Consider the following 12,006-nt stretch of genomic DNA (forward strand, 5'->3'; position numbering starts at 1 on the left):
GGGTTAAGAAAGAGCAAGATACGTTGCGCTTTGGATGAATTGAACCTCCTGCATGATAAATATGTCTTCAATTCATTTTGCAACGCACTGTTGCATATGATCACTTTGCTGAAGTACTACCAGGTTCGACGAGTCGTTCGACGTGCCGCTTCCCGCGACCCACGTCAAAAGTATAATTTTCTTTGCTCAACACAGACATAACAGAAAACGAATTTGCGGTATATTTCTAGCCTGAGATTTCATTCTATGTATGCAAAAACAGAGCATGACTGGGTTCAGAATAAATATTAATGAGAACTAACAGATAATAATGCCAAGGAAAGTATAGGGGATGTTATTTGTAGTAATTAGGATACAAGTGTGAAGAAAGTAAAGTGGACGAAAAGATAACTTGCTGCAGGCAGGGACCGAACCTGCGACCTTTGAATAATGCGTCCGATGCTCTACCACTGAGCTACGGCGGCGGTCATCCTCCCATCCACTTTATGGGATACGCGCATTTAAACCTAGGAGTGTTAGTCAGCGCCGATCGCAGCCATGGCGGCGAGTGTGGAACACGCCAACAGGCAGAGGGTGGTGTTTTTGGTATCTGAAAGAGTAGTTTACTAATATGAGAAAAATCGTGTTGCTCTTTAGTGTCCCTTTAACTTGATGGCGTCTTTCCTGATCATCATCACAGTTTCTGGCACACATCATCATCCTACTTGTATCTAGACTACAGCCACCACGCCTCTCCCCGCTTTTGTTGCCGAGGCATTCGGTAAGACCATCCAGCGCAGTAGCGTAGCCAGAAGTTTTTTTCGGAGGCGGGGGTGGGGGGGGTGGGGGTGAAAACCCCCAACTTACCCCTGTATACGCCAGTAAACAACGTGCAAACCGCTTTAATGCCGGCTGAGGACGGAAGAAAGTAAAACTTTATTGACCATAAGGTTTCTGGGCAGCAAGTGGACGGAGTAACCACAGTCCAGGACTCCACCGGCATTTGCGGCTCACCGGCAGGGCTTGGTCGAAGCACAGCCGGCTAAAGAACAACTCAACTTATTGCGCGCGTAAGAAAAATCGCGTAGTACACCCGCGAGAAACAAGCCACAAACCGGCCGGCACGCGTCTCGGACACTTGGCACTCTGCACGTCGCCAAGCCTCGCTCGCCAGGGCTGACTGCGACTCAGTCACTCGGAACGAACGCCTCGCGTTGCGATGTGCAAGCGTGTTCACGCTTGAGCGATCACTCCCTCTCGTGCTCCCCGCTTTATGCGAAGCGTGCACGCGTATAGCGAAAGTCCCGGAAAAAGAGAAGAGAGTACGTTATTTTCATTTCTTGCTTTTCGCACCTGCGCGTCAGCGCGTATATAGTTATACAGCTTCGACATTGCGTTGCAAACGGGTGGCGACGACGTGCGGGACACTTAGGGCGTTACATGTAGTTAAGTGCGTCGTTATCCTTTTTTCCTTTTTTCTTCGCTTTGATGGCACGAACGCGAAGCGACGCACAGCGGACAGCAAGGACGCCGCGAGTCTCAAGATGAGTTCCTCCTCCTATAGGCATCCGGAATGACAACTATCATAGCCTCCTCTACACTCTAAGAAAAAAGAGAGTCAAAAGAGGGTCATGGAACCGTGACTCTCCTCGGGTGTCCATCTGACCCCTTTTGGAAGGTACAGGCAGAAAAAAAGAGTTCGCATTTGGGAAGGAGTCACTGGACCCTCCTGAAGCGCGTTTCGATTGGCTTCGGTATACGGAAGAGCCGCCGTATACGCCATACATATCGCACGCTCGCCCTTTGGCGCCGTTGTGGCGCATTGCTCGGCGACGCAGACGGGGTTGGCGCCGGGGTGGCGCGCCGCTCTCCTCTCTCAGTCGTCTCAGTCTCCTGGTCTATTGGAATGCGTTGCGTGGATGAGTTGGTTGCGCGTCTTCGGTGGTATTGACGCCGGCTCCGTGCACGAAGTGACGCTTGGAGGGCGGAATATTCATGGAGCTGTGGATACGGACAACGGGCGCCAGTTAACGGTGAGTGTACTGCTTTCGTAGCACTAATTATACAGCTTTAGCTGGGCGTCTGCAGCAGCTCTGCGGAAGTTATCTGCCAGCCATTTCCAACAGCAGCCTGTGCCCGCGGGGCTGTTGCGGATGGCCAACTATAGCTGTCAGTTAACGAGTTCCCACCGTTATGCGCGTTGCTGTACAAGCTCCCATAAAGTGAGCGATGCAAACAATAATCGAGAGTCATTTCTTGCTGATCGCACGTCGTGTCTGCACTACTGAAGGTGCAAGATGTCGTTTTGAGAAGCACTTAAGTCTACTTCATCATAACATTTCTATCTACCTTGAGTGTGCAGCGTGCTTCCACGCGTGGGAACGTGAAAAAAAAGAGCCTGTGTACAGAACCCTTAGACGCACTATATGTAATGGTTTTTGTTGGCTTAAAGACGGTAGTTTGAGGTGCAGATATAGTACGGTGGCTTCCAGAAAGTATGCGGTAGTCATTAAAGTTGGACACGCCTCGCCGGTGAAAGTGAAAAAGCTCTAGACTTTCGACGGCGCGCGTTGTTGCGGGCCGCCGGCGTGCACTCTTTTCCCTCGTTTCTGTTTGCTGTTTTCGTGGTTTGCATACAGTGCGATGACGTTGGGCGCTATAACAGAATCGAGTGAGTGTACGTGATTGTGGGAGTTATGTGCGCTAATTCTAGCATATGACATGTCTGATCTCGACGTAGACGGCGTACGCACGCGCTGGGTGTCGTTCGGGCCCTAGTACTCGCATCTGTTTATCTGAGTATTTAAGGATGGGTTACGTTTGTAAAACGTGCGGTCAATAACCGCTCACGGCATGCCTCTGGCTGCCGGAGGATGTGCTTTGTTGTTTTGTTGTTAGCCTTTATTATGTCTGTGTGAACCACTTATATTGTGTAGGTTGTGCAAACGTTTACTGCAATTTCATTTTCTCATCATAATATCACGTTCTGCTTTTCAGATACCGTTTTTCATGGTGCTCACGCTGGACAGGAGCGACAACCTAGCAAGCCACAAGTCTGATGCTTCCAGCCGTCACCACTTTTTGATTTATTCTTAATCACAAGGAATAAATATGGAAACATGATGGCGATTTCTGCTGTTCATTTAGCACCATATGACACTGTGCACATCACAGTCACACATTTATTTGGCTATACTCATAGAAGCATGTAAATGAGGAATACCCAAACTTCTTAATTGGAAATCACAGACCATCTTTTCGCGCTTTCTATATAACTTTGTTGGAAATATGTGTTGTTTTGACGAGTTTTTTAAAAATAATTATAAAACTGAACTATTCTTTTTTTACAGTCGCTGGGCAGAACGGCAAGTATTATTGGACTTGCTTAAAATGAATACTCCACTATTTTCAACAGTAGTCGCGCAAAAATAGAGCAAGGATCAAATGAGTAGCTTAAAATACTTGTGGAGTCGCTTGATGCTTTGGTGTGGGTCCCTTGACCCCCCTAGGAGCGTTACCGGCAAGAGTCGTCTGACTCCCTATGAGTGATAACGTGATCCTCCCGATGAGAGTCTTTGCACTCTTCCTAGAGGGTCAGGGGACTCTCCTAGAGCGAGCCGACCCTGACCCACCAAGAGAGTCACCGTGACTATTTAAAGAGAGTCGTATACGTGGCAAGTCAGAACTCTCCGAAAAGAGTCACGCATACTCTCTTTTTTCTTAGAGTGTATACTTGAGGCTATGCAACTATACATAGTTTTCATTGACGTCACCGTGGTTGCCATCTTGGAGTACTAGCTGGTTGAGATGCTGCGTAAACTCTTGCTCTAATGCGCGGAGAAAGAAACGGTGACATCAGATTAGTGCCGGTGCCCCCTCGCGTTCCTTTTGTGTTCCCACTTGGCGCGGTTGGCGAACAGAAGAACGGGGAGAGCACAAAAGGAGGCGGGGACCAAACCACTGTGTGTCCTCCCCCACATTGACACACTTTCATGAGATAAAAGGTCACGGTGGCCGCCACGTTGGGGTACCCAGCGCAGAGAACCAGTCTGTGACGTCACGTGAAAAGTATGTATACCAAGAGATGATAGCATTGCAGCTCGCGGACGTCCGAAAAATGTGGGCAGCGAAAAACGAGGCGCAAGGCTGAGTCACAGCGGAACTGCTGGTCTCCTAGTCCCGGCTTGGCTCAATCTCAAGGAGGCTTAATTAGCACAATTAGGTCGCGTGAAGCTCAAGTATCTCGGATGGGCTTGGTTCGATCAGACAGTCTTAATTAAATTTAATCTTAATTACCGCTAATTAGATTTAATTCGGTCGACTCGGTCAGTAGTAATTAGTATTCTCCTGAGCTTCGCCTCACTAGCCTCATCGGGAATTAGCCTTGGATTGCCCGCTTCCTGTGGCTCAATACCCGTTCCTGATAAGTTTTCTGCAACAATACCTTGGTTCAAGCGCCAGTCCTGTTGTATGCGTTTCGTCTTCGTCGTTTCGCGCTTTTCAAGTTTTCTCTAATAAGGTTTTCGGTGACGCAAACCGGCATAACGAAAAGCTAAACCGGTCCGCCGTAAAACGATGAATTCCACTGGCAGATCTCGAGCAATGCGCCGAATCCACGAGGCAGGAACAAGATCCGGCACGGAGCGGCCCGATCCAGATCCCCCCCCCCCCCCCGACCAGCGAAAAATATAAGCTCGCTCCGGCAGGAGGAAGCGCAGCGGAAGTTGTCGCACGCATCCGCTTGCATATGAGTTCCTGTGCATATAATACAACCCGAAGTGTTCACCGAATCGGAACTCAACAACCACCCGCACAGCGGCCGATAACCGGTACTTTCGGCGTTTCCCCTCGTGCGGGCCGGTTATCGGCCGCCATGCTGGTGGTGGTTGCGTTTCAATCCGCCTTTTACATTTTCCTGCGCTGCCCTCTGCCGTTTCGGTACGGAGGCAGAGGGCAGCGCAATTTCTGAACACTGCAGGTTATCATTGCAGTCATATGCACATGAACTCATATGCAAGCGGATGCGTGCGACAACTACCGCTGTGCCCACTGCCAATAACCGGCGGTTGAGGCGTTTCACCTCATGCGGGCCGGTTACAGGCCGCCATGCGGGAAAAGGGCCAGAGCCACAAACAAAAATCCACCCGGCCTCTTCAGAAAGAAAAGGCCGGTTATTGGCCGCCACGCAGGAAGGAAGACAAAGCCCCAAACAAAAATCCACACTGCCTTTTCAGACAAAAGGACTCTCGGTTGAAGCGAAAATCGTCACGGTCAAGGACTAGAACCAGGGATCAAAGACTTTGCGGGGCGATAACTCCATGCCATGTGAGTTAACCACAAGGCCACATACGGTGTAGCGGCCGGACCACGGCACGATCGAGTGTGAATCCAATAGCGCAGCCAGGGGGGTTCAACCTCCGCCCCGAAAATTTTCCAATATACATGTGCATCAGGCCCGTAGCCAGTGGGGGGGGGGGGGGGGGCTAGCCCCTTCCCCCCGAAATTTTGGCGAAGTATATAACGAAAATATGTAATCTTCTCAAATAGTCATGGTTTTCAGCAAGTGCCCCCCCCCCCCCCCCCGAAAAGTATTCCTGGTTACGGGCTTGATGTGCAATATACATACATACAAAATACACGGCCGAACATCCGTAAGAAAGGTTGATTCAACTCCACCCCCCCCCCCCCCCCCATATATAAAAGAAGTTTAGGTATACGCCCCTACTGGGTAAGTTAATCGACAGCTCGAAGACAGGATGACTGAGTATGGCAGGTCACCGATTTGCCAACGCTTTCCCTTACACGTTCCAATGCATCTCTCATACTGTTTCAATCGGAAGTCGGCCGGTCTGTCGCGCATGCGCTAGACGACTCGTCGCGTTCTCCCGACGAAACGCGAAGCCTACACCACGCGGCCGCACAGGAAATGTGAGGACACCGACGGCGAATTCCGTTCGCCATACACGCATCCGACCTGGCAGGATGCTATTTTACGCCACGCTTAAGAAAAGAAATAAAAGAAAAAAAATTTCACCGACGATTACGATACTGCGTAATGCGATTTCTGAGCGCAGCTTCGTGTTGGGGCAAGGCCAAAATGTCTGCAGTTTTGGCTTTCAGCAAGGTATCTACTACGCCATAAATCATAATTTTTGTGACGTAGAACAGCATCCACTACGCCATTATTCGTCTTTCTGCGGAAAAACGAGGTACCCGCTACAAATCTGTGAGGTGGTATGTGCACATTTTTGATGCTGCATGTGGCTGATGACGATGAAGAATTATTTATTGCTGAGCACTTGCAGTGGGTGGGAAGCATTGAACCACACACTCGTTGCGCAATTAGCATTGTGTGATGACTGGTTGTTATTTTACTCTTCTGCCGAGCTATATTACATAGGTTAACGCGATTCGCAAATGAGTTTCGAGCACCAGCGTAGCTCTGGTAGAATACTCAACCGCCACGCTGAAGGGTCGGGTGCAAATCCCTTTCGATCCTGGCTTTTTTTTTCTCATTTTATTTTTTCATGTCTATCGGTTACGCCACCGACGGCGACGGTGACGGTAACGCCGCTCACCGCAGGAACGAACGCTTAAGAGCTGCGCTCTAAAAGGCAGCGAATGTGACGTTATCAGAGAAATGCCTGTGTGACCATGACTATATGGTCACACAAGCACTAACACACATAGATAGATAGATAGATAGATAGATAGATAGATAGATAGATAGATAGATAGATAGATAGATAGATAGATAGATAGATAGATAGATAGATAGATAGATAGATAGATAGATGTTTTCAGTGTTCTTTCGTTCCAAAAACACGCTACAAAACATGTAGCTAAATCAAAGTGCACGGGCGTTTTATCCATTTCACCTCCATCGAAATGCGGTCGCCGCCGCGGGGGAATCGAACCTCCGTCCTCGAGCTTACCAGTGCGACACCGTAGCCGCCAAGTTAGCAAGTTTAGAACGGCGGGCGTTTTAAATGAATGAATGAAGCGAATAAGGCATTGTCCTCGGCGCACCTTTTAAACCAGCATATTTCAATGTCAAATTGCTGACTAATATAAATATACCCTATAAGCTAGGCAGGCGCTAACCGCCAGCGACCGACGATAACTTGCGTGACGTCACTGACGTCGGAAAGTGTGGCGCCACGATCCGAGACATTCCGAAACCATGACGCACGCGCCGCATGAGACCGACTCTCACGCTGCTCTCAAACTTCCAACATCCAGCGTCTAACGCTGCCTTTGTATGAAGTATGAATCACACTAACCACCGATAACGTGTTTTTTTCGACCGTCCTCGATACAGTAGACAGTTTTAAAGGGCCCTTAAACAACCCATGAAAAATACACAGAACGTGCGCGCTATTCCATCTTCCCGCATTTACTGCACAAATCGTGACGAAAGCAGACTGCTCACGTGACGTCATTAGGGTACGTACTCTCGATTGATCCATATACGAGACATATCTGTTGTGAATTGTCTCTTATCCTGCTTTGTCATGCAGTCGCCCACCCGTTCTTCCTAAAGTCCCTAGATTTTTTCACTTCTTTGTTAAAAGGTAAAAAAAAACTAGGGACTTTAGTTCTTCCTTGTCTTGCATGACTATCGTGCGCGATCAACTGAACTCTGAGTGGTTTAGGGGCCCTTTAAAGGGCCCCTAAACCACTCAGAGTTCAAAGACGAGAGAGTGGTTTCCTTCTCGCCTTGACCACCCTTCCTACAGGCGCCATCTCCTGCTCGCCACTTATTTCTCCATAAAACACGCGTACAATGCCATCACTAAGCGTTGAGCCTACAATGATTTGGCGCTTGTGGGCTACACACAAAACGAAGTGAAAGAAGTCGATCGCGCAGTAGATAGAGATAACTAAAGAAAAAGGAGAGAAAGAGTGAGAATTAATGAAAGAACGAAGTAGAGAGATAGAGAAAGAAAGAAAGAAGAAAGAAAAAAAATTCTGGCTATGCCCCTGGCATAGCCAGAATTAGCAAAACAGCAACAGCTAGGGCTACCTATAGGTGGCCATCAGCTCATCCGTCTCTTCAGCATTGCGCCTCCAGTGCAAGGTACGGTAATTTTTTTTTTACATTTTTCCCTTTATGTATTTCCAGCTGAGACATATTAGCGCAAGGAATAAGACGACAAACACAAGCAAGAAGACGAAGACAAGCATAATCTCTATAGTCGGATACAACTTCAGAAGTCTGCTGGCATTTCCTCCTCAAAGGCGGATTAACACAAGCCTGCACCTAATGGGCGCGCACTCGAGACTGACGTCATCGGCCGGACAACCGGCGACTCCGCCTTCGGAGAACATAGCCGAGTGCATAGGCGGGACTATTTCTTTTGTGGCGGAGGCGATCGGCTACTGCGCTTATGTCATCTGGGCGGAGCCTCTCCAGACTTAAGTTGTATACGACTACCGGTGTCCTCGAATGCGTGCTGTTGAAAAATGTTAGCGCTTGTCTGCGCCTTCTTTCTCGGGTTTGTAGTTTTATTCCTAGCGCTAATATGTCTCAGCCAGTTATGCACGACCAACTAGCCCAACAGGTAATTGTCTTAGATTGTGCATTTACATTACAATTACCAAAGCACACGGCAATTGTACGACAATAATAAAACTAATATCTGGAGTTTTACCTGCCAAAAACCCCGGATATGGTCACGAGGCACAACACCGTATAGTGGAGGGCTCCGGAAATTTCGACCATCTGCTGGTGTTATTTAACGCGCGCTGACATCGCACAGTACACGGACATCTAGCATTTGCGGCAATTCTCCGATATGTATGCACATTTCTTTGAATTGTTCTCTTGACTAGACAGACACAAAAACTAAGTTTTCTCGCTTCAAAGGCGCTTACAAAGCATCTTTCAGGCTCTCTCAAATCACTGTAACATGATGAAGACCGTGGATTTTTTTGTTTTCTTCTTGCTGTTCTAGCTTTCGCGACACTCGTCGCAAACGTTCCCGCCTAGATGTCACGCCCGCTGTGACAAGACGAGATCCCATCATATTTTTTTTTGTCATGCCGTCCCTCGCAGAATGCTACATTCTTGTTCTAGAGTTATTTTTTTTTTTTTTGCCCGTGTAATTTTTCAGGGATTACATAAAAAAATTATTACACCCCCTTGTCTACGCACTTTCGGACGGTCATCGCGTTTAATGGGCCCGCAAACGAAATCTGAAAATACAATGAACCAGCGCGTTATTCTCTCCAGGCGTTTCCCTGTCTTTTCTGCGCAATTCGTGACGCCAGCAGTCTGTTAACGTGACGTCACGAGGAAGTAAGCTCCCTATTGGTCCCTATACGAGGGTTATCAGTTTCGAATTGTCTCCCACCGACCCTACTATGCCACGCAGTCGGCACGCCCGTTCTGCCTCGTCTCGCATGACTATCGTGCACGCGATCAACTGATTTCACCTCTTTTTGCGCGTTTTAGACTTTGCAAGCGGAGATAACCACGTGTTGCCGGAAAAGCGCGACATCGTGATAGGCTCGACGCTTATTGCTGACCCTGTCCATATGTTCTGTGAAGTAATAAGTGGTGAGGAGGTCACAGCCCCTGTAGGAAGGGTAGTGAAGGCGAAAAAGAAACCACTCTCTCGTCTTTGAACTTGGAATACTTTTTTTTTTTATAACTAACGGTTATTCGCATCACCTCAAGACTTAGTACACCCGTACTAACAGCTTTTAACATCTTTTTGTTTTGTTCACTTCGTTTGTCTGCTTTTTGTTTCGTCGAGAACATATTTACTATCTCTCTCTCTTTGCTTCTGAGCTTATTACACCGAACTATCCTAGTGACACTGTCCATCAAACGCGACACATTAGAAGTCCGACGTTTTTTTGTCTTTTTTTTTTTTTTTGCAAAGCGTGCACTGATCTTCCAAGGACCTTCGCGCGATGTCTTTTTGTATCCTTGTTTTTGTTGTTCAATATGTCACCGTCACTTTCGATCTGTCAAGGAGATCGGCGCAAACGCCAAATGGAATAAGAAAAAGAGTGTAAAAACACTAAGAAAAACGTAACCCAAATCTCGTTTGTCCAATACCGTAAATACGGGGCTTCGATACATATACCCGCATCCGTATAACTACGTTATAGCGAAAATCCCATTCCGTGATACGCGAAAACAATGAACGAATAAAGAAAAAAGCAGGGTCTCAGGCAGGTACGTTCCTAAAGGCGCCGCCCCACACTTGCAATAATATAATTGTGGGGGTTTCACGTCCCAAAACCACGATATGGTTATGAGGGACGCCGTAGTGAAGGGCTACGGAAATTTTGATAATCGGGTGTGCTTTAACGTGCACCTTAATCTAAGCGCACGGGCCTCCAGCATTTCGCCTCTATGTGGTCGGGATTCGATCCCGCGACCTTCGGGTCAGCAGTCGAGCACCGTAACCACTAAACCACCGCTGCGTGTGGCCCCACGCTAGCAAGCTAGCAAGAACACTGCGAAATTGAAGCCCGTGATGTTGGGGAACACCGACGAAACTATCGTTACACGGTTACCCGAACGTTGTGCGCGTAACGTGTTTAGTAGTTGTGTGGCAAGTGCAGACGTTTTGTAACGTCGAAAATGTTGGCGTTACAGGAACGCTTGAATGTGATTCCGCGGGGCATTAAAAGAGCTTACGAAAAATCAAAATTTTCGATGGTTTCGCTTCTAGAAACTCTTTCGACGGGAGTGCTTTCGACGCACGATAAGCGACGTTATACAGCGAGCGGCTACACGAAGAAAAGGAGTTTTTTTTTGTTTTTGTTTTTCGTTTCCGGCGCGACCAGAAAGAGAGAGAGAGAGATACATCGTCAAGGGAACAATCGAACAGAGAATAAACAAAACCACCGGAAGGTACGACTCATCGACGGTGGGCTTTTTAAAGGCACGCAGCTTCGATTGGCGCTGTACCGCCGTTGGGCAGGACTGCGAGTCGCATCACCGTAACTTCGTAGTACACGAGATCCCGAGAAACAAAAAAATCGTTCGTTGCGTTAGTGTCGGTTTCGCCGCCGTTAACGACAATCTAGTTAACAAAGTACGATGTTCTGGCGAGCTAGTTAGTTCACCGCTTTCAGACGTTATTAAACTGCGCGAAAAGACGACGACTAGTAAGAAACATCGTGGTGTTCTGTACGTTTCTTACTCAGCGTCCTCTTCTTTTGGCGCAGTTTAATGACGTCTAATAGTTAACGAGGTAGGCGAGTTTTGCAGAGTCTGAAAACCCGACGAACTCGGAAGGGAAAACCGCGAGCTAGTCGAAAAAACTAATGCTGCGACGCACGTTTCGATTTGTTAAACTTCGACGTCGAAATAACAGCGCCGAATTTAGAGGGGCGAGAAGTTGGTGGAGTGCATATATAAAGGGAGAACTTAGAAGAAGAGAGAGAAAATGTGAGGATGTAACAGTAATTAAAAGAAGACGGAGCACAGTACCTTGTCAGAATCGAGTTCGGGATCCTCTTGGCAGAGTCGGTAGAGGAACGATTTGGGATCGCGACAGAGCGTGGTGCGCGTCGTCAGGAAGCAGGTGCCGCCGACGTTCAGTTTGACCCACTGTGTGTTCTTTGACTGCTTCGCCGATGCGCCGGACTTCGCGTTTTCGGTCGCCGATGGGTTATCGTCGGCGTTGTCGGCCGTGGAGTTGAGGTCCCGGCCCGCCATCTTGAAGAACCCCTCTCTCCGATGTGCGATCGAAATGCAGCGGCGACGCCAGACGTCGCCGAGCTCGACAGCGATGTTTGTTGTTCATGATGATGATGCTTTTGGAATGATTGGCATCTACCACTCAGGGGTATCGGCCAACAATCTTAAATTTTCAAGTGCTACTATATGATTGCAAATCTGTAAGGGTCTGTCGTGTACAAGCATGGTATCGCGCAGCGTATAATCGGTGTATGTAGCGTTGCTGTTTCCTCAGCACCATCCGCAGTACGCTCAATTTTACTGACATCTACTAGGGGATAGTGGAGGTCAATGCGCTGAGTTTCACGCTACAGTAACACGTA

General features: G+C 48.1%; 1 protein-coding gene across 2 annotated transcripts in view; it reads right to left on the reverse strand.

The window, feature by feature from the left end:
- The window catches only part of LOC119400071 (BTB/POZ domain-containing protein KCTD5), a 39,586-nt gene extending 27,900 nt beyond the window's left edge, over nucleotides 1-11,686 (reverse strand). For both annotated transcript variants that reach the window (XM_037666993.2, XM_037666992.2), the window contains exon 1: nucleotides 11,435-11,686. In XM_037666993.2, coding sequence (XP_037522921.1) covers nucleotides 11,435-11,662 — 228 coding nt within the window. In that variant the 5' untranslated portion in view covers nucleotides 11,663-11,686. The remainder of the gene's footprint in view (nucleotides 1-11,434) is intronic.
- Nucleotides 11,687-12,006: the final 320 nt, after the last annotated feature.

The sequence above is a fragment of the Rhipicephalus sanguineus genome, chromosome 7 (genome assembly GCF_013339695.2).
Source record: "Rhipicephalus sanguineus isolate Rsan-2018 chromosome 7, BIME_Rsan_1.4, whole genome shotgun sequence".
Taxonomy (NCBI): Eukaryota; Metazoa; Arthropoda; class Arachnida; order Ixodida; family Ixodidae; genus Rhipicephalus; species Rhipicephalus sanguineus.